At 38.6% G+C, this 22,955-nt stretch overlaps 1 protein-coding gene across 5 annotated transcripts in view; it reads right to left on the reverse strand.

Annotated features, from left to right (window-relative positions):
- Positions 1–22,955, reverse strand: part of NPNT (nephronectin) — a 132,713-nt gene that overhangs the window by 57,719 nt on the left and 52,039 nt on the right. For 3 of the 5 annotated variants that reach the window (XM_040329684.1, XM_040329681.1, XM_040329683.1), the window contains exons 3-4: positions 22,313–22,366; positions 5,181–5,273 (exon numbers count right to left, since the gene is read on the reverse strand). In XM_040329684.1, the coding sequence (XP_040185618.1) occupies positions 5,181–5,273; positions 22,313–22,366 (147 nt within the window). The remainder of the gene's footprint in view (positions 1–5,180; positions 5,274–22,312; positions 22,367–22,955) is intronic. The other 2 variants (XM_040329682.1, XM_040329685.1) reach the window with 1 other exon arrangement.

Here is a 22,955-nt window from a genome sequence, read left to right on the forward strand (position 1 = left end):
GCGGCGGTGTAACGTAAACGGGATACGTTATGCCGCAGCGCACGTACCTGAATCTGGCCCCCTGTCAGCATATTTGTTGCTGCCTGTGATTGTTGGGTAGATTTCCCATCACTTCCTGTCCACAACAGAAAGTAAGAGAGCCTTACCCCAACCTTCACCTAACCCCTAAGACTTACCAATTCAAATCCATACTTACCTTCTCATCAATGATAGTATAAGGTCATCCCACACTGGGATTAGTGGACAAAACCACTCAGTCCTTGCACCAAAAAAAAAAAAAGCAACACCACCATTCCTAAATATAATCTAAATCAAGAAAGGTATCCAATTAAATTGGTTGATTCTGCTTTACCTTATGGCATTTTACCCTTATCTTCTTTACTTATGGTACAATGGTTAATACAAAAAAAAAAAAAAAAAAATCAATGCACATCTTTATGCAGGTAAAAAAAAGTGCATTTATTATAATTTTTTTATTAGGCTCCTGTAAAGCATTACATCCCGCGATCAGCAGGTACAATCTCAGGCCCCTGCAGACTGATAGTGTAGTTGTCTGCCAGTTACTAAATGACCAGAAGCATTGATGATTAACTTAGAGCACTCATCAGCACCCTGGTTGGTAGTTCATCAAAAACTACAAGCCACATTTTCTTTAAATTGTGACTTCCGATGCGAAAAGAAGATCCCGGGCTGGGGGAGGGGGGGGGAGTATTGCGGAGGCTGTTTGTTTAGTAACATGTTACACCCTGAATACGGTTATAACATATAACATGTTTGCAACCTAAACTTATCCTTTAAAGTGTTTAACCACAAAAATATGGTGCAGGCTTTTTTTTGTTTGCCTGTCAATACCTCCATGTTCAAGTCAAAGGCAAGCAGTATCCTCTCTTGTCTAAAGCTGGCCATACACTAGTAGATTTTTGAACAAATATTCTTACAAACATCTATATGAAAAAATTTCATCACATTTAATACTTTGACAAATGTCATTTGAAAATACTTCAAACATTTTATAACATTCAATTTTGGAATGAAAACCACATTCATTGTTAGAAATGTGTTCCTTCAGATTTTCTCAGCACTCCAGTCAAAAACGAATGCCAATTTGACCCTGCTAGTGATTAGAAAATCAAAAAAACATTCTTAAAATAAAAAGTTACAAATTCAATTCTACTAGTGTACGGTCAGCCTAAACCCCCCTGTCATGTAAATGTCAAAGATTAAAAAAAAAAAAAAAAAAAAAAACACTTGTGGCCAGTAGAGGTTCTCATATTTGATATAGGAAACACAGAGGTAGGACAAAGCAGCGTGTGTGTCAAAGAAGAGTCAAAGCCAAGAATCCAGGGTCCACTCAAAACAAAAAGTAACTAATCCAAAGGCAAGTGCATGTAAAAGTTATCTCTACAATTCTGGGTAAAACAGATTATAGTGGGTAGAATTGAGGCTGTGTGATGTTTTGCTTGCATCTTTCACTTTTGGATTTACTGGATTACAGTTTCTCCTCCTCTGCATATACCAGTAATATTTGTTCCTATGCTTTGGTGAACATGACAGGTTCATGTCAACTATCTTACTTAGCTCAACATTCAAAGCAATGACTGCAATTACAGTGCAAATGTTCTTTTAACACTGGTGACAAAATGGTTTGTCCTTCAAGTTAAGTAAATTCTATTTGCCTCTTGCACAGTATTAAAGGACTAAAAACATTTTAACTCTTCGTACTGACCAGATATTGATCATTCTAATTACTATCAAATTGAAATTAACAAATTATTTATTACACCTATAATTGTGTGCAGAAAATTAGAAAGCATTATCAATTAGGGAACCATAGAATCCTAGCGCTCTGAGATAAAACATTGAAAAATGACTTCAAAATATACTGTCAAAAGACTTAAGGTATCCCTTAAAAATCCCATTTTGGAAAGGGTGGGTAAGCATTAGGCCCCCTGTCAGGGGATGTTGTTTTATCCTAGCAACATGCTGGGTGGTCATAAACCAAGTTGGGTTGTACTTAGTTGCTGTTTACTGGTTTGTGGAATAAAAAAGTCTTCTACAAACGTAACATTTGATGATGTGGAAAATTACATTAGATACCCAAGCGAAAAGAAAAAAAATCACATATGAATTACAAATAAAATAAGGGGCAACAGCCCCTTTGCATCACAGCTGCCATGGAAGAATGAGAGTAAGTGGTACATTGGATTAAAATAACAGCAGGAAAACTATACGTCATGGATTGAAATTTTGCTTTAGAAAGAAAAAGTACCAAAAACAGAAAAACCACCAAACATAACATCTGTTCTTTTATATTTGAGAATTTACTTCCTATCTTGCCAAGAACATAGTTTTCAATTTATCAACTCGTCAACAAAACATCACTGAAAAGATAATTTTTGTCTATAACAAAAGATCATTGAAAACGTTGTCAAAATACAAGACATGTATTACAAACTGAATGGCTAATACATAAATGGCTGATACAGAAAGAACAGCATGGTTTTATCACCGATTCCTGCATTTTAGATACATAATATATTAAAAGGAGAAGTATAGTCAAAGCTCTTTTGGCTATGCTTCTGCTATGTCTCACAGGAGTTCAGTTCATTCTGTACTCCAGTGACCCGATTTATCCGATAGCGGGCTGAAGCTCGCTGACGGCTGTTGTGACAGAGCTGGTCCAGGCTCTGAAAAGATCCTGATCATATATTCATGTTCCACCCAAAACCCTCCACAGCCCAGCACTCCAGTGAGCACTGTAGGGGAGAGCAGAGAGCTGCTGAAAGTCACAGCTCTCTGCTTAGAGTGGAGCACTGAGTGATCAGCAGTGTTTAATCACTCAGTTCTCATTACATAACAGGCAGGCGACAGGTGCAGAATTGGATTGATGCTGTATCCACATAGGCGAGTATATATATATATTTTTTTTTTTACAAAGTCATACTTCTCTTTTAATGCTGACATTACCCAAGTGTATGTGACATATCCAATTATTTTACCCATTTATGGTAACAGTTTAATCTGCCAAATGATTTGTCATTTTGTTTGGCCTGTCTTATGATTCTTAAGCACGGCCAGGCAGGTGACAACCTTATTTTTTGATTTGCAGCTTCCCATGTCAAATTATCACCTGTGGTCTACACCCTGGACAACAAAACAGTTTTATCACAAATAGGTGCATGGCACAGAAGGAAGAAAAGCTGAATGAGTGAATACTGGAGTTTACCTAATTATACAGTGCAGCAGGTGTAAATGATTCATAAGAGTGTCTACACAATATCACAAAATGTTATCAGGGAAAACAGCTCACACATATGGATTATAAGCAGTGAACTTGGCTCATAGCCTAGAGTTTTACTTTAGATGCTAATGCAAAGCATTTAGTAACTGTAGGTCAAACAATAATCTCTGCAGTACATTGCTTTCCAGCAACACATACAGTATATACAATATAAATGCTTTTAGCTGCATATATCCAATCAGTGACCACTTAAATAAGTCTGTTTATGCAAACACTGAAGAATATTTGTTACTTAAACTAGGGGGCTACATTTCAGTGGTACAATGGTGAGAGGGATGTTTTCTTGGCATAAATTAGGCCCCTGCCTACCAATTGAGCACCATGTGAATGTCACAGCATATATTGGTGTTTGCACTCCTTTATGAACACAGGTTTTCAGTGGTGATCTGCAAAAGGCGAATGTGCTAAAAGGTGCAAATGGTTCTAGATGTATGTACATTGTTTTTAGGCTGGTAAAAATACCACTACTATACTGTATAATACTTCTGCATGTAGATGTTAATTTCATAATCTAATTGAAAGGTTTTTCTTCAGTTTCACTCACCATCTGAGTATGATCTTTGATCATTTGAAATCAATTTAAGTTGATTTGAACTTTAAATTAGGCTAAACAGTGACCTGGAAATGACTAGATCATTCGTGTGATCACAAGCCAACAGTATTCTGAAAAACAGATCATTGTACTTGGCTTAACTTATTAATGAAGCGTGTTAGTTGTTCAAAATTCAAGATAAAGGAACATTTATACAACACTATCCGATTCCTTCGTTCTTTTTCCTGTAATTATGGTAGCCAGTGTATACCAGTGTTTTAAATTGTTCCATCACAAATACTCAAACCATCAGGTAATGACTTTTTCAAGTCATACCACATCTACTCCTTAAATAAATAGTTTCCAGGTCTCAAGGAAATCCAACTAAAAATTCTTATGTCCACAGCTTATGTACATTAGCAAGATCATTAGATTGTAGAGGGTTTTAAATAATAATTCTCAGTTCAAATAATGATAATGGGCAGAAAGAAACAGACAGTGACTCTATACACTAAATGTGAGTGCATACATTATATGCTATTAAAGTGTTTATCCAATGTCTACTCTTAGAGGTGCCTCTCTTCTTGTTGTAGGGTTCCACGTAAGCCTGGTTATGAAAGGTTCCCTTTAAGCTAAATATGCAACCCTGGCTTATCTCTGTATTTTCAGTCTAGAACAGGTATTTTCCAAAACTTTCCAGCCCACCCCAATACCATCCTTGATTACCAGCACTAACCTGATTTAACCATTCTCTGGCCATGCACTGTCAAACTATGGAATGAGTTGTTTGGGTTATGTCACTAATTATCGGTATGCATATTTATGAGCAGAAAAGCTGTCTGTCCCATCGTAAGTCAAGTCAAACCTTATTGTCATTCCACTACATGTGAGGACATACAGTAGAACGAAATGTCGAGTCTTGCAGGACCACAGTGCCACATACTAAACATAAATATACAAAAATAAATCTACTGGACTTTAAACAGTTGTGAGTATGTACGATTTTCATTCCAGATGAGAATTATTTTTCTTTAAGTATCATCTTTACAATTTTATATATTTATAAATGTTCTGTTTATTCCTTTCTGTCCCATCTATTGGACCTCACACAGTTTTGAGTAAGTACTATCACCATTCCAGATAAGAATTATACTTTTTATTTAAGTATCAGCTTTATAAATTTTATATATTTATACAGATTCTGTTTATTGATTTGATTTCAGAATGTTTGGCTCACAATCAGTTACTGCATCAACTGTTCCTTTAAGAAAACATCAACAAGTAAAAGGCACATTTATATTTGAGTAAAACCACAATGCAAATAGTCAATTAAAATGTATACAGTACCTTGATTGCAGGTCTTTCCGGTGTAACCAGCATGACATTTGCATTTATTGGGACCTACACAGTCTCCATGTTTACATGGTGGCTGACAAACCGCTACAGAAAGAAGATATATACAAATTAAAATCAGAGTTAAAATACTTGACAAACAATATAATCTACATTGTTAGCTAAAACAATACAAAGATAAATATGATTTTGGAATCCAGCTCTTGCCTAGTACTGGATTTTGTTTCTTCACACAGATTTTCAGCTTAATGTAAAACCACTTGGAAATTGTTGAGGATATACTCAGTGAAATGTTTTGATTTTCGTGGAATATTTAGCTGTTACTATATTCTCATAGCTTTATTTTTAAGATTGACAAAATTTAAGCACAAATTGCTCTCCAAAGTGCATGGAACACATAACACAAATAAAATCAAAACCTCTAAAATTGGAGTGATAGTAATGGCCATGTACACACTAATTCACGCATGTTAATGGTACAATGTGCAGCATATGTTGCAGTGTACTGACATTAATTTCCAGTCCCCAGCAATTATAGCCCCTATCACAGTGCCCCTTAAAGTCATGCCCTCTTTTGGCAGGGCAGAGGCAGAATTCGGCCTATATTTCCTCTCCAGGGTTTCCCACCTCACCGACGAGGTCATCACATCAGCAGGGCAGGGAGTGGGAGGAGCTGCAGATTTGGATCATAATAACAAGTGGGCGATTACCCACTTGTTAATATGAGAAGATTGTCACTCTCTGTGTAGATCTCCAGGGAGATAAGACACAGGTATGGTCATTGGCGTGAAGTGAGCAGCGACTGCGGTTTGTGTTAGCTCTGTCCGAACCACGGTTGTAGCTTACCTCCTGCTGTGTGGTCTGGTCATCAACAAGCCACAGACTGGTACCAGTACATGGCCCAGGGTTGGGGACCCCTGTATCAGCCAGCTCTTGTTAGGACATGTGCCCCGGTGTGCCCTATGGCCAGTCCAGGACTGGATGCAACACTGCAAGGTAATGGAGGAAAGTGTAGATCGCTAGAACATCATGCACCCCTTTATCTCCTTTAAGCTTCTTTATTAGTCACATAATTACAGAAGCAACATTTCAGAGTTCTTAATTCAGCCACTTTATCAGGCAACAATAAGGTTCCTATTGTCACTGTTGTCTAAGGACGGAGTTAAATTAATAGGTCCAAAATGTTGCTACTGTATTTATGTGACTAATACATTTTTTTCCCTAAAACAAAGCACAAGATGTGCTGGTGATCTATACTCTCTTCCAGTACAAGACCGATTCTGCCATGACTGTGTTGGAACATATATTAATTATAAAACTGTGTTTGTGCAAAATACATACATTTCTGTATAAAAGTGTCAAAATCACTTGAAAATAATGAAAATCCTTAAAAAAAAAACTTCAAAAAAATCTTTAATTGCCTGAACAACTTTTTTTTCTAGAAGGTGTTTTTAAAGTATTTTTTCCTAATGAAAACTGTTTTAAAAAAACTTTTTGCAGGATATATTTTCTTTTCAAAGCATGTGCCCACATCAACATGCAAGACGAGGGTGGTTCTCTACTGTATTCTCGTGTAAGCTATTATTATAGCTCAAAGTAAACATTATTTGTTCTGTTAACAGAACTCGATTTCAACTCTCCTGACTGTTCAGAAGAGTATTCTGCTACTATACTGGTGCATATACAGAGTGTAATCTTCCAGAATAGCACATACATGCTGTGGAGCTAATGGCATTTAGAAGTACACCCTAAAGGCTTATATCTGAGTCTAAAAAGTACAACAGCACAAGTTTGTATAAAAGAGGGCGCAGCTGTAAAATGAGTAAAATTAGGGAGTAGAAGAGGTAGGTGTAAAATGCAGATAAATGGAAGGACATTTGAAAAACAATAATTTCCAGTGTGTCCTATTCATAGCATAACGTTGAATTGCGTTGTGCTAAAATGCAAACTGTATGTCAACAGACGTCATAATGTATGTCAATGGATGTAAATGTACAGGTCAGTGTGAATTGGCCCTTACATATCCCATCTTGTTACAACTGCTTTGTGAACAGACCAGTACTCCTCACCCAAATGGGCATCAACAGGTGATGGGTGACTGTAGAAAAACAGTGGGTGCTGAAGTGCCTCTTTATTTGTTACCCACCTGCTAAATAGACAAGGGCCAATTCACACTGACTTGCACTAAAATGAATGTACAGTGCATCCAGAAAGTATACATCGCTTCACTTTTTCCACATTTTGTTATGTTACATTCTTATTCCAAAATAGAATAAATTCATTATTTTCCTAAAACTTCTACAAACAATACCCCATAGTGACAACGTGAAAGAAATGTGTTTGAAATCTTTGCAAATGTATTAAAAATAAAAAAAATAAAAGAATCCCATGTACACAAGTATTCACAGCCTTTGCCATGACACTCAAAATTGAGCTCAGGTGCACCCTGCTTCCACTGATAATCTATCATACATTGAGATGTAACTACAAATTAACTGCAGTCCATCTGTAGTAAATTTAGTTGATTGGACATTATTTGGAAAGGCTCACGCATGTCTATACAAGGCTGGGTTTACACTGGTCTGACAAACGCTCCGACATTGGGAGCTCATGTCGCATGAAAATCAATTTTTTCCTATGAGCAGTGCCGATTCTGACCTCCCTGGGGCCCTAAGCAAAATCATATGTCACATTACAGTTGAGAAGCGGATGGGGGGGGGGGGGGGGGGGGGGGGATGCTGCCGAAAATGACAAGTCACATTAAAGTTTAGAAAAGGGGGGTAGCGCTGCCGACAGTGACATGTCACATTAAAGATTATTAAAGTTGAGAAGCGGGGGGAGGGGGTGTTCTGCTGTCGGAAATTACATCTTACGTTAAAGTGAGAAGTGGGGGTGTGGACTTCTTACCTCTTCTCCCATGCAGCCAGCGAGTTGAGAAGCGGAGTGAGGGGCCGAACATGACTTCTTACCAGGCGGAGCCTCTAGTAATTTGGGGGGCCCTCCGCAGCTTTGCGGGGCCCTAAGCAGCTTGCATAGTGAGCCTATAGGGCAGATCGGCCCTGCCTATGAGAGCCATCTTAACTGGTCTGACACAAGTCGGTCCGACTTTGAAAATGCTCCCTGCACTACTTTGGTCCGACTTTGATCCTACTTCAGCTCATTGAATATCATTGGAGTCGGATGAAAATAGGATCCTTGTCCTAACCATCCGACTTGACATCACACTGGGATTGTTTTGATTGGTCAAAGCACAAGTCAGACTATCTCAAAGTCGGATCAAAGTAGTATCCTGTTCATGAAAGTCGGATGGATGTCGGACCAATGTAGGATCAATGTAGGACCAATGTAGGATCAATGTAGGACCGATGTCGCAGAGCAAAGTAGGATGAAAGTCGTACTACTGTCGTGTAGTATAGTGTGAACCCAGCCTCAAGGTCCCACAGTTAACAGTGTATGTCAGAGCTCAAACCAAGCCATGAAGTTCAAGGAAATGTCTGTAGACATTCAAGACAGGATTGTATCGAGACACAGATCTGGAGAAGGGTACAAAAAAATGTCTGCAGCCAAACTGAGCAATTTGGGGCGAAGGACCTTAGTCAGTGAGGTGACCAAGAACCCAATGATCACTTTGACAGAGCTCCAGCATTTCTCTGTGGAGAGAGGAAAACTTTCCAGAACAACCATCTCTGCAGCACTCCACCAATAAGGCCTGTAGGGTAGAGTGGCCAGACGGAAGCACTCCTCAGTAAAAAGCACACATGACAGCCCTCCTGGAGTTTACCAAAAGGCACTTGAAGGACTCTCAGACCATGAGAAACAAAATTCTCTGGTCTGATAAAACAAAGATTGAACTTTTGGTCTGAATGGCAAGTGTCATGTCTTAACCTCCCTGGCGGTATGATTAATTCAGATTTTAGGTGCTGAAAGCGGTACCATTATTTTGCATGGAAATTTGGCGTTTTATATTGTGGGCCTGTAATTCTTATGCCGCGTACACACGGTCGTTTTTTGTCTTGTAAAAAAACGTCGCTTTTTATCATGATAAAAAACTTCAAACTTCATTTTAAAAATTGACATTGCCTACACACCATCGTTTTTTCAAAATGCTCTAGCAAAGCGCGGTTACGTACACCACGTATGACGGCACTCTGTTCCATTCAAGCTAGCGTCTCATAACTTGCTTCTGAGCATGCGCGGGTTTAAAACGTTGTTTAAAACGTCGTTTTAGCCCACACACGATAATTTTTTATGACACAAAAAACGACATTTTGAAAAACGACATAAAAAATTGAAGCATGTTCGAATTTTTTTTTTTTCGTTTTTCAGAAGACATAAAACAAAGTTTTGGCCAAACACAATCATTTTAAATGACGTTTTTAAAAATGTCGTTTTTTTCCATTACAAAAAACGACCGTGTGTACGGGGCATTAGAAATAACTCACTTAAATCTGTCCAAACCAGAGTCTAGTAGACATTCCGGGTATAATAAATATAATAATTATTATAATATAATAAATTATCCACTTGCCGACCTGCCACCGTCGTTTTACAGCGGCAGGTCGGCTCCCCTGCGCGAGAGCACGTAATATAACGTCGGCTCTCGCACAGGCCACTAGGGTCCTGTCAGGGAGAGAAATGCTGATCTTCTGTTCATACAATGTATGAACAGAAGATCAGTCATTTCCCCTAGTGAGTCCACCCCCCCTACAGTTAGAACACACCCAGGGAACATACTTAACCCCCCTAGTGTTAACCCCTTTACTGCCAGTGGCATTTTTATAGTAATCCAATGCATTTTTATAGCACTGATCGCTATAAAAATGCCAATGGTCCCAAAAATGTGTCAAAAGTGTCCGAAGAGTCCACCATAATGTCGCAGTACCGAAAAAAAAACGCTGATCGCCGCCATTACTAGTAAAAAAAAATATTAATAAAAATGCCATAAAAATACCCCCTATTTTGTAAACGCTGTAACTTTTGCGCAAACCAATCAATAAACGCTTATTGCGATTTTTTTTTACGAAAAATATGTAGAAGAATACGTATCGGCCTAAACTGAGGTAAAAAAATGTTTTTTTATATATTTTTGGGGGATATTTATTATAGCAAAAAGTAAAAAATATTATTTTTTTTCAAAATTGTCGCTCTATTTTTGTTTATAGCGCAAAAACTAAAAACCACAGAGGTGATCAAATACCACCAAAAGAAAGCTCTATTTGTGGAGAAAAAAGGACGCCAATTTTGTTTGGGAGCCACGTCGCACGACCGCGCAATTGTCAGTTAAATCGACGCAGTGTGGAATCGCAAAAAGTGCTCTGGTCTTTGACCAGCAATATGGTCCGGGGGTTAAGTGGTTATAATATAATAAATACATATAAATAATTATAACAAATAATATAATAATAATAAAAATTATTACTTTTAATTTTTTGATGACGAATTTCCCCACAAATCACTATCGCTCAATTCTGCAAGTGATTCTAATTTATTATGGCTAGTTTTTAGCTGGTCTAAAACCACTTTTGACATAAAGGGACACTTTTTGGACAATCCCCAGTTTCCAGGCAGAAAGAACAGTTTTTTATTATATAAAAGTGCATGTAGGACACTGGGCAGACCACTAGGGACAAAGGGTGTGTGTATTTTTTACATACAGTTCTGCAATCTATAAGAATACAGTATACTGTATGTATTGTGTTTATTTACTTTTTTAAATTTGGCGCCGATCTCCGCTCTGTGCGTCACAGGGAACGGAACGTCGCGGGCGCTCGGCACTGTGAATCGAGCAAGGAGGACACCGCTCGATCACACAGCGGGGCGGCATCGCAGGATCCAGGGACAAGGTAAGTAACTTGTGCCTGTGGACTCTGCGAGGCGGTCCCGAGTCTGGCTCGGGGTTACCGCTTTTGGTCCTGAAATTCCACCCCGAGCCAGACTCGGGAATACCGCCAGGGGGTTAAGGAAACAAGGCACCATCACCTGGCTAATACCATCCCTACAGTGAAGCATGGTGGTGGCAGCATCATGCTGTGGGGATGTTTTTCAGCAGCAGGTACTGGGAGACTAGTCAGGACAGAGGATAAGATGAATGCAGCAATGTACAGAGACATCCTTGATGAAAACTTACTCCAGAGCGCTCTGGACCTCAGACTGGGGCAAAGGTTCATTTTCCAACGGGACAACGACCCTAAGCACACAGAAAAGATAACAAAGGAGTGGTTACAGGAGAACTCTGTGAATGTCCTTGAGTGACCCAGCCAGAGCCCAGACTTGAACCCAATTTAACTTCTCTGGAGAGATCTGAAAATGGCTGTGCTCCGACACTCCCCATCCAACCTGATGAAGCTTAAGAGGTACAAAGAAGAAACTGCCAAAGACTTGAGGCTGTAATCGGTGCCAAAGTTGCTTCAACAAAATATTGGGCAATGCCTGTGTACATGCGATTTTTTTTTATATATAAATTTGAAAAGATTTCAAACAAATTTCTTTCACGTTGTCAAAATGGGGTATTGTTTGTAGAATTTTGAAGAAAATAATGAATTTAATCCATTTTTGAAAAAGGCTGTAACATAACAAACTGTGGAAAAAGTGAAGCGCTGTGAATACTTTCCGGATGCACTGTACATTTCCATACATTTTAGTAGCGTTTTAATGTGCGCTGACGTCCGTTGACATATATTTTGACGTCCGTTAACATACATTTTGCATGTTAGCGTAACGCAACGTTATGGTGTGAATAGGACACATGAAAATTATCGTTTTTCAGGTGTCCTTCCGCTGATCTGCATTTTACAGCTGCGCTAAAACGCATTGGTGTAAATTGGCCCTAGAGGAACAAAAGCAGACTACTGCTCATCCCTGGGCTTCCCTTGCCTGTCTGTGTTCTCAGAGTCAGATGGACAATGCAATTTAATGCGATACAACCCGATTGCCTCACAGTACTGGCCACAACATCTCTCAGACTAGGTCCTAGTATGCAGAAGCTAATAGAAAGTTTAAACCCATTCCAGATAACTAAGTTGGTAGGATTTTTAAATATATCGTTATGCATTTCACAGAATACAGAACTGTATTAAAAAGATGAGATTCCAATCCACAAGATTATTATAAATGTCAGTTCAAATCCTATTATTGGTTATAACATCCAGTAAAGGAGTGAAGGCGTCATCTCCCCAGCCTGCTGATTGGAAAGTTAAAGGGCACCACAGACCGTTGTGGTTGAGGGGTTGATTTACTAAAGGCAAACAGACTGTGCACTTTGCAAAGTGCAGTCGCACTCAGGAAATGCAGTTGCTCCAGAGCCTAGTAAATGAGCAAAAGCTCTGCTGACTTCCATCATCCAATCATGTACAAGCAAAAATTCTGTTTTTTTTATTTTCCTTGCACGTGATTGGGTATACTTTGCATTTACTAAGCCCTGGTGCACAATTATTGCAAAGTGCACATTCTTTTTGCCTTTAGTAACTCAACCCCTATGTCTCCACTCATTTTGCTCTATCTTTCTATCTGCATGTTTCTTGCCAATACATTTGCCTGCAACACATCTGATTGGCTCCCAGTCCTGCACCCTTTCTCCCAGTCTGAGTGCTTCTGTACAGGGTATTGCAAAAGGCATTTTTTTTATGCAATTAATGTTTTATGAAAACATACATAACAGCATTACTTGGGTTGATTTACTTATGGCGTACTTACAAAGTCAATTTTCAACTGAGTTAAAAGACAGTGCAAAGAATACCCAATCATAGCATGCAAAGAAAAAAAAATGTCACTGCCACATGATTGGATAATTAGATTTCACCTTATTTACTAAAACTAAAGCTGGCCACAGAGGGCCAGTGGGCTGAAAAAAGGGCAAATGCCTCCATTAACAGAACTGAGATGGATGGAGGAATCCTACCTGCTGAAATGCTGTATTCTCACTGTGGGGCTCTCCACTGCCAAAACAGCGGCTGATAGGGAAAACATTTCCAACAAGCCTTTTTGACAGAAGTAGATCGAGGATCGAAATTTGACAGGTCCCTGCTGAAGGAGCCAAATTTTGATCCATCTATGGCCAGCTTAATTGAATTTTCTCTTTGCAAGCATCATCCAAAGATGTGTGAGCAAAAATCTATTTTTTTTTTTAAGATTTTCTTTGCACATTGACTAAGACAAGTGGAAATTCACTGTAATGTGAACAAGCTCTACTCTCCTTTAGTACATTAGGGTCAATGTGTCTTCTTTTTATATATATATACCTGGCTCAAGTTCAATTTTAACACTAGCAATTCCTTTCAAATCTTTGTGTAATATATCTGGTAGATAACTGAATAATAATTCAGCTTGAATAAACACTCTGCAGTTCAAAATGCCATACTGGGAGATAAGCAGCCACAATGATGAAAATCTAAACTAGTGAAAATGAAGTAATATAACAGACATTAAGTCTGCTGAGCCCGATATGCCAGCTTTTTGATGTCTCTTCCTACCGCTTTTTTTGTACTTTGGGAGTAATGAGAAAAGGTTCTGCACCAACACAATTACAATTAACAAGAAAGGTGTGTGCAAATATATTTCATTACTGTATGCTTTTTTTTTTATAATTTTAACATTTAACAAACATAACAAAGATTAGGTAGTACATTTTAACTGCATAAGCATAGTAGCAGCAGTATCTATACATAAGGCACCTGTAAAGAGTCGGATCGCTTTACAGAAAGGCACTGGAAGAAAAATTTTAACACAACGTTTAACGTTTTTTTTATATCGTATTTATTTACTTTGAAAAACATTATATAAGACAAGGTATAGACCATGAATAGCTAACACGGTTGTAAAATATAACATTGTTAGGATCTTGAGCAAGGCATAAGAAAGGTCTCAATGTAAGGTTGTATTGTTTAGACATGAGTCTAAGGAAAGAAAATCTGTTGCTTTCTCCCGCACTGCTATTGTGTTCAACTGTCGGGGGGGGGGGGGGGGGGGTTTGTGGAGAACCTTCCTGGCTAGCAGAACACAATGAATACTGCTATAGCCGCAGGCAGTAATCTCATGCAAAATATTCGACACGCTGGATGGACTTGGGTACAATAAGCCTGCCCAGGGATGGATCGAGATTTAATCCATCATTGGCTGGCTTTAGATTCCAATATTCAATATATCCATTTTATCCATCCATTCTATCCACAGAGGAAAAAGGAAGAGAGACATATTTCTCCCTCCCCTTTGTGATGAATGAAGCCAGACACAAACAAGGATTTTGTCACTTCTGGGTTCAGTGCTGCGTTTCCCTGGACGGTACTGGCCAGAGAAGCTGCTGATCAAGCCGATCTTGAATAATAGTTGGTCATTCCTTGTGATAACAATAAAGTTGAATAAAAAAGTGTGAAAAAAATTAAAGCACCCCCTCATTCAGTCGTGTTCATGCACAAATGCGCACGTGCACTTATGTCCTGCGTGCATATGTAAACTGCCATTTCACCTCAAATGTAGGTATCATCACGAACGTTGGAGTGAGAGCTATAATTCTAGTGCCAGAGCTCAAGTTTATATCTAATCTGGTAACTTGTAAAGGCCTTTATTGCATCACATTGACAATTTTAGGTATCATAGTTTGTTGCCATCTCATAAGCGTGCAAAATGTAAAATCTTAACATATTTGGCATCTAATTACTTAGTGCAACATCATCTCTATATTGTACTAAAAAAGAGGTATGCATTCAAGTGTATTTTTTTAATGAAAATTTGCATTATTCTAAACGGTTGCACAAAGATTGCGTAACATATAAAATTGCAACAACCACCATTCTCAACAAAAGTGGAGTTACGCTTTAAGCTTTGACAAAAAACTGATGATGATGATTGGTTTCTATGCAGAGTCTGCACTCTTCAATTTTAGTAAATCAACCCTATTGCGTCTTCCAATTCTGTATACACAGTGAATTTATAAAGCATTCAGACCCCCTTCCCTTTTTTCAGTTTTGTTATGTTGCAGCCTGATACTACAGTTGTTTAAACTATTTTTGTTCCTCATTCATCTACACCCAGTACCCTATAATGGCGAAATAGAAACAGAATTTTAGAAATGCCCATGAATTTATTAAAAAGAAAAAACTGAAAAATCATATGTACTTAAATATTCCGACCCTTTACTCAGTACTTTGTTGAAGCACCTTTGGCAGCAATTACAGCCAAGTCTTTTTGGGTATGACACAACAAGCTTTGCACACCTGGATTGGAGGATTTTCTGCCATGCTTCTTTGCAAATCCTCTTGAGCTCAGTCAGGTTGGATGGGCACCGTTAGTGGACAGCTATTTTCAGGTATCTTCAGAGATGTTCAATAGGGTTCAAGTAAGAGCTCTGGCTAGGCCACTCTAGGATGTTCAAAGAGTCATCTCTAAGCCACTCCTGTGTTGTCTTGGCTGTGTGCCTAGGACTATTGTCATGTTGGCAGGTGAACCTTCAGCCCAGTCTGAGGTACTGAGCACTGTGGAACAGGTTTTCATTGAGGACATGTCTAATTTTCTCCAATCAGCTTTCCCTTAACCCTGATCAGTCTCCCAGTCCCTGTTGCTGAAAAACACCCTCACAGCATAATGCTGCCACCACCATGCTTCACTGTTGAGATGGTATTGGACAGGTGATGGGCAGTGCCTGGTTTACTCCAGTGATATGTTTGATGCCAAACCGTTCCATCTTGGTTACACCAGACCAGAGAATCTTGTTCCTCACAGTCAGAAAGTCCTTCATATACTTTTTTGCAAGCTCCAAGCAGGCTTTCATGTGTTTTGCACTGAGGAGAGGCTTCCATCTAGCAAAAAAGCCCAGATTGGTGGAGGATTGAGGTGATAGTTTTCTTTCTGGAACTTAGTCAGAGTGACCATAGGGTTCGTGGTCACCTCTTACTAAGGCCCTTCTCCCCTGATTGCTTAGTTTGACCAGATGACCAGCTCCTGGAAGAGTCCTGGTTCTGCCAAACTTCTTCCATTTGAGAATTATGGAGGTCACTGTTCTCTTGGAAACCTTCAGTGCAGCAGAATTTTTTGTAGCCTTCCCCAGATCTGTGCCTTGCAATAATCCTCTGAGCTCTGCAGGCAGTTCCATTGACCTCATGGCTTTTGCTGTAATACAGTATGTATTGTCAGTTGTAAATATTTTTATAGAGGTGTGTGCCTTTCCAAACCATGTCCAATCAATTTACGAACTTTACCACAGGTGGCCTCCAATAAAGGGGAGAAACATATCAGCAACGATCAACAGAAATGGCAGGCACCTGAGCTAAATTTCAAGTGTTGTTGCAAAAAAAGGTCTGAATACTTATGCCAATGTGATATTTCAGCTTTTCCTTATTTATACAGTTGCAGACATTTTTAAAATTCTGTTTTCACTTCATCATTATGGGGTACGGAGCGTAGACTAATGAGAAAAAAATATTTTAAACAACTGTAGTATCAGGCTGCAACCTAACAAAATTGAAAAAAGTGAAGGGGGATTGAATACTTTCATTGGACTGTATGTTGAAGGAAAAGCAACCCTTTAAAGTTTAAAGCGGAGCTCCACCCTAAAGTGGAACTTCCGCTCATCGGAACCCTCCCCCCTCAGCTGTCACATTTGGCACCTTTCAGGGGGGAGGGGGGTGCAGATACCTGTCTGAGACAGGTATTTGCACCCACTTCCGAGAGTCCACTCTGCCGGGACCTGCGGGTAGTGCGTCACTTCCCATCCCCCTGTTGTGTTCTGGGAAACACACGGCTCCCAGAACACAGTGGAGACCAGTGAGCATGGCGCAGCGTGACTCGCGCATGTACCGTAGGGAACCAGGTAGCGAAGCCAGAATGCTTCACTTCCTGGTTCCCTCACCGAGGATGGCGGTGGGGGCAGCAGAGTGACGAGCGATCGCTCGTATTCTGCTGCCAACGTCGCTGGACTCCAGGACAGGTAAGTGTCCTAATATTAAAAGTCAGCAGCTGCAGTATTTGTAGCTGCTGGCTTTTAATATTTTTTTTTACGACCGAGCTCCGCTTTAAAGTTTATTATTATTATTATTATACTTAAAAATAATTAATAAGTTAAAGCATATTTTTATAAGAATGACAGGTATCATACAATTTTTGGAATACAGTATGAGTTTTTAGGAAACTTGGGACAGAAAGCACTGTATCACTCAATGGGCAATTGTGATACATCACAAAAAAGTCATAGTCAGCTGTTCACAGACCGTTTGTGCTGGCAATACTACAAAGAGCACAAGACAAAGAGGAATTTAGAAGACTATTTTTATGTAGGAACAGATGTTTTCTCACTGGTGTAAATGTGACTTGATAAAGTGGATTATGAATATCATAAAAGTGGTTGATGGACATGAATAACACAACTGTGCTTTATTTGTCCAAATAAGTTACATCTTTCCATGTGCATTCACTAAGGGTAAAAATAACAGTCCTTTGCAGTAAACATTCTGTTCAAATGTGTACTGTGGAATGATTACCAGTATATAGAAACATAACATAACAGTATCTGCTTCCTGGGTTTATTTTAGAGAAAAAATCCCAAGAAATGCCATGGAAATCAAGTGATAATGACCTAAAACATTAATTGATCACTTCCAAAAATACAAAGTATTACATCCAAAACAACTAACTTACCATTATGCTGACCTAACTATTTATGTAACCCCAGCCCTTAACCTCCCTGGTGGTATGATTCTTATAGAAAAAAGGTGCTGAAAGCGGTACCATTATTTGCAAGGAAATTTGGTGATTTGTACTGTAGGCCTGTAATTCTTAGGAATAACTCACTTAAATCTGACCAAACAAGAGTCTTGTAGGCATCCCGGGTATGAATTTTTTTTTTTTTTAATTATAATATAATAAATAATTATAAATAATTATAACAAATAATAATATAATTATAATAAAAATTATTCAATAATGTAATCAACTCAAAATCACTGAAATTTGCTCAGTTGCAGAATTGTCGCTGTCATTACGTTTATTTTTTTATGACGAATTTCCCCACAAATCGCTATCGCACAATTCTGCAAGTGATTATAATTTATTATCGCTGTTTTCTAGCTGCTCTAAAACCATTTTTGACATAAAAAGACACTTTTGGTTGCTATGGACAATATACAGTTTGCAGGCAGAAAGAACAGTTTTTATTATATAAAAGTACATGTAGGACACTGGGCAGACCACTAGGGACAAGGGGTGTGTATTTTTTACATACAGTACTGTAATCTATAAGATTACAGTATACTGTATGTAATGTGTTTGTTTACGTTTTTTAATTTGGCGCCATTCTCCGCTCCCGTGCGTCGTAACGTCGCAGGGAACGGAGATCGGCGGCACAGGAGGACGCTGTGTGAATCGAGCGAGCACCCACTCGCTCACACAGCGCGGTGGCATCGCTCGATCCAGGGACAAGGTAAGTAAACACTGTCTGTGGATCCAGCGAGGCAAGCCCGAGTCTGATTTAGGGTTACCGATCCTAGCACAAAAATCTAACCCCAAGTCAGACTGGGGAATACCGCCAGGGGGGTTAAAGCATAGCTGAACTTTTTGTAGTCATCCTTTAGTGACCTTTCTCCTCCCCAACACCCACCTAAAGTATTATACTCACCTATCTTTGCTCTTGCCAGCCACCTCAAAGTCCCCTGGGCCAGGCAACTTCTTCTGTGCATATATTAATTAATGACAATTTTGGCTACTTCTGTGTATACCTTGTTTTAACCATTTATTTAATTTACTTAATTTACTTTTATGAATACTTTCACATAACACTCTCCAAAATTGGTCCAGTCAACAGTTGTCAAATTCTCTCTTGGTGGAGACCTACTAGAAACACAAAGACAAATAAATGGGGCAAAAGTTTCTGTGTTTCGAGAGCAAAGTAATGCAAATATTTCACCAAATTTGCATCTGCATTGACCATCAGTTTACAGACATTTTTGGACCTGGCCTTTAGGGCACCCTCATAAAAGCGAGTAAGCTGCACTTGCACCCTTAGCTGGCACACTCGTGTATCATCACTCGAAGTCATCTGGCCTTACTAATTTCTAGATATTTATATTTTATGGGTGTGACATCAGTTCTTAACAAATACAAATATTTTTATAGGTGTGGCATCATTACCTGGTACTTTTTAAGGGTGTAGTCCATGCACAAGTGATAATGTTTTAGAATGACATTATGTGGTTGGATTGCCTGATAGTTATGTATATTTTTAGTGCCTCTTCTGACAAGACATCTGCTGTTGAATTTAGAGTCTTTCCCTACCCTTGCCAACAAGATCCTATTTTCTCTATTTGATTTTTCTACTTCCCATTTCTCATAGGAACACCCAACTTATAGTCCAGATTTAGTGCCATCCGATTTCCACTTTTTTGGACCGTTCAAAGAAGCTTTGAGCCCAGGTTCACACTGGGCTGTGGGAATGAAGCCGTGCGAGTTCAGCTGAACTCGCACAATTTCACTCCCGCTTGTCAGTCCCGATTTCGGCCGCCAATTTGACATGCGATTTGACATGTCAAATCGCATTTCAAATCGCACCAGTGTGAACCAGGGCTAAAGGGAAGAAGATTTTCATGTGATGATGACGATGATGTAAAAGCAGCGATGCATCAGTGGCTATGCGCTCAACCAAAAAAATGTTTTTCTGATGGCATTAAAAACTTGGTACAATGCTGGGCATCGCAAAGGAAGTGACTATGTAGAAAAGTAATGTAATTTGTTTTTTAAATTCTTAATAAATAGAGATAAAAGAGGTGGAAACTGTTTGAAGACCCTTGTATATTACAAGTAATAACTAGTACAAATACTGCTGAAAATATAAATTACAAAAAAATAAACTTTGGCATATTTCTAAAATTGTTGGAACTTGCGCTTGCTTGGCTACTGCTGCACAGAAAGCTGAATACTATACTACAAAAACACCACAAAAAATATATAAAAGCGCGCTGTCTCAATTTATATTAGGAATGAAAAAGATCTATTTAGATCTGGCATGCACTGATCTATTATTTGTGATAATACAGATCAACTGTGTAAAAAATTCATACATAGATTTCTAGCAGAGGTCAAAAATAAAACGATCAACTGCTACAACCAAAACTCTTTTTCAAATCTATTGATAAATGAAGGCAAGTATGTCTGTATGTCAGATTCCTTTGTGTTCTTTTAATAATTAGAATTATGCCGTGTACATTCCGACAACAAAACCGTGGATTTTTTTCCCAACGAATGTTCGCTCAAGCTTGTCTTACATACACATGGTCACACAAATGTTGTCGGAAATTGCGAACGTCAAAAACACGGTGACGTACAACACTACGACGAACCGAGAAAAATTAAGTTCAAGGATTCCGAGCATGCGTAGAATTTATTCCGAGCATGCGTAGAATTTGTGTGCGTTGAATTGTGTACACACGGTTGGAATTTCTGACAACAACTTTTGTTGTCGGAAAATTTAAGAACCAGCTCTCAAATTTTTGTTGTCGGAAATTCTGACAGCAAATGTCCGATGAAGCATACACACGGTCGGATTTTCCAACAACAAACTCACATTGAACATTTGTTGTCGGAAATTCCGACAGTGTGTACGGGGCATTAAATGGTTTTCTATGGCCAACATATTCCTCTTCATTTCTCTTGAGCTTGGTCCTTCAGTGAAGCAATCTTAGCACCTCCAGTATAAACTACAGTTTATCTGACCTTTGTGTATAAAAAAAGAAAACCTTCTAGTAAATGTGGTCGTTAAAAAGTAAAGTTTACACTTAAACATACACAGGTGACCTTTAGAATGGAACTCTCACTTGCATTCATCAGGCTGACTGAAACATGACGTGAGAACCCAGCTGACACACTGTGGAATGTCAGCTATTCTGTAGCATTGGTAAATTACAACGTCCTTGGGGCACAGTAAAATATACATGCTGCGAGGCATAGGAAATTGAAACACCTGTATACGTGCACAGGTAAAACATGCTAATTTACTTTAAATTGGGGATGGGAAAGGATTAAGTCATACAAAACACACTGAACATGCAGTAACACATTTTTTCAAGCAAAGTATTTAAAGCAATTCTTTATTGTATAAGCCTGAAATTGTATGGTCTATATATTTTTTGTTCATTATTAAAAATGCTGATGATCTAGTCATCAATGTGTAATGATATTATTCAAAGAAACCCATGATAAATATGGAGACTGCCACTGCTGAAATGCTCTCATGTAGATCCAGTGGCTTTGTGAAGTGCTGAACCAGAGTTGTGATTTCAATGCTTGTTTTAGGTCAACAACTTAATTAATGGCAAAAACTGCCAAGTGACTATATTCAGAGGAGTTCAGCAATGAAAAACCTGCACCTTTTACTCATGTCAGGCGTGCTTTAATGAAGTTCATGAAAACAGAGCAAATCAAAGGCTCAATATGACTAAATATAAGCAGGCTTACACAAATAGGATATTAAATGAAATCTCTTATGACTGCAGAAACCCGTGTGAGAAGCCAATAACACCTCCATTGACAGTAGCCACTCTATGACTCCTGGGAGTCACTAAATAGTAGCTACTATCGGTGGATTTAAGTTGCTTTTCAGACAAGTATAAGCAATCAGGATCCCTTTAATATCATTCAAGGTTTATATAGACATATATTTGCATGCTTCACATTTTGCAGTTGTGTATGTATTCACACTTTTTACACTGCTCCAGTACCCTGCAGTGTGTTATTGGATTCAAATGGGCTATCAATGCACCAAAAGGGACCAAAAATTGGACATGCACTTTTTTTCTTGCACCACGCACCACAATGCATGGTAGTGTGCTACTGTGCTTTGCAGCGTCCTGTAATGCATATGCGTTTCAAGTGCATTTGGTTGAAAACTAACTGAACCACAATGTATGCATGGTGCATTTCCACAGCTGATAGGTGAGAAAGGGCCCTTTAAGAGGTAATACTTGATAGGAAACATACTGTTTGTTAGAACATATAGCTCCTATAACAGTTATGGTAATTAAAGCTCGTTTTTGATTTATTGGTTCTTCAATAAAGTTTCTTTTTTTTTATCATTTGTGACTGAAGACTGATCTCCCCAGACACATTTTTTACCCTGCCAAAATGATTTGTAAGAAATATGTTTAGCTAACCTTGTGTACGGCACCTTACGCTGGCTATTCTCTGCCTTAAGACGTAGTAGAAAGCTGCAAAACAAATGTCCAAAAAAGGAATTGAAGATTTTTATTATTTATTTTTTTTAGTTCCTTTTGGAAAGGCTGGACTTGGGTTTTAATCAACATGCTACATTCCGGCAGCCTTAAAGACATTCAACTTTCACAGAAAGTCTGCAACAAGAAAACAAATCTTGGACAGAAATTAATTGTAAAAAAAAAAATGCACAAAACAAGCACAGCTTAAAGTTGTTACTGAAATGCAGAAAGCATGCTGCAAGAGAAAACAGGTTAGTTATACATGGCATAGCACTGCTGCTCTAGGTCATCTAAACACACAAGAATGGTAAAACAAACATTCGCAGAGGTCATTCTCAAACTCTTGGCTGGAATTGATATAACTAAACTATTCCACATTTAACTGATGTCCCATGATGTCACACATACACTTCACAATAATACCCCAAAAAAATAAAAAGGATACATGTTCAGCAACGTAAGTTATGGATACATTTTGTTGTATATTCAACCACTGCTTCTGTCAAACATCCAGCTGGGTAGAGGCATATGCCTAGTTTTGTTTTATAGGTACCCTTTACCTTGGCTGTAACTTTAAAATCAA

The sequence above is a fragment of the Rana temporaria genome, chromosome 1 (genome assembly GCF_905171775.1).
Source record: "Rana temporaria chromosome 1, aRanTem1.1, whole genome shotgun sequence".
In the NCBI taxonomy this organism is placed as follows: Eukaryota; Metazoa; Chordata; class Amphibia; order Anura; family Ranidae; genus Rana; species Rana temporaria.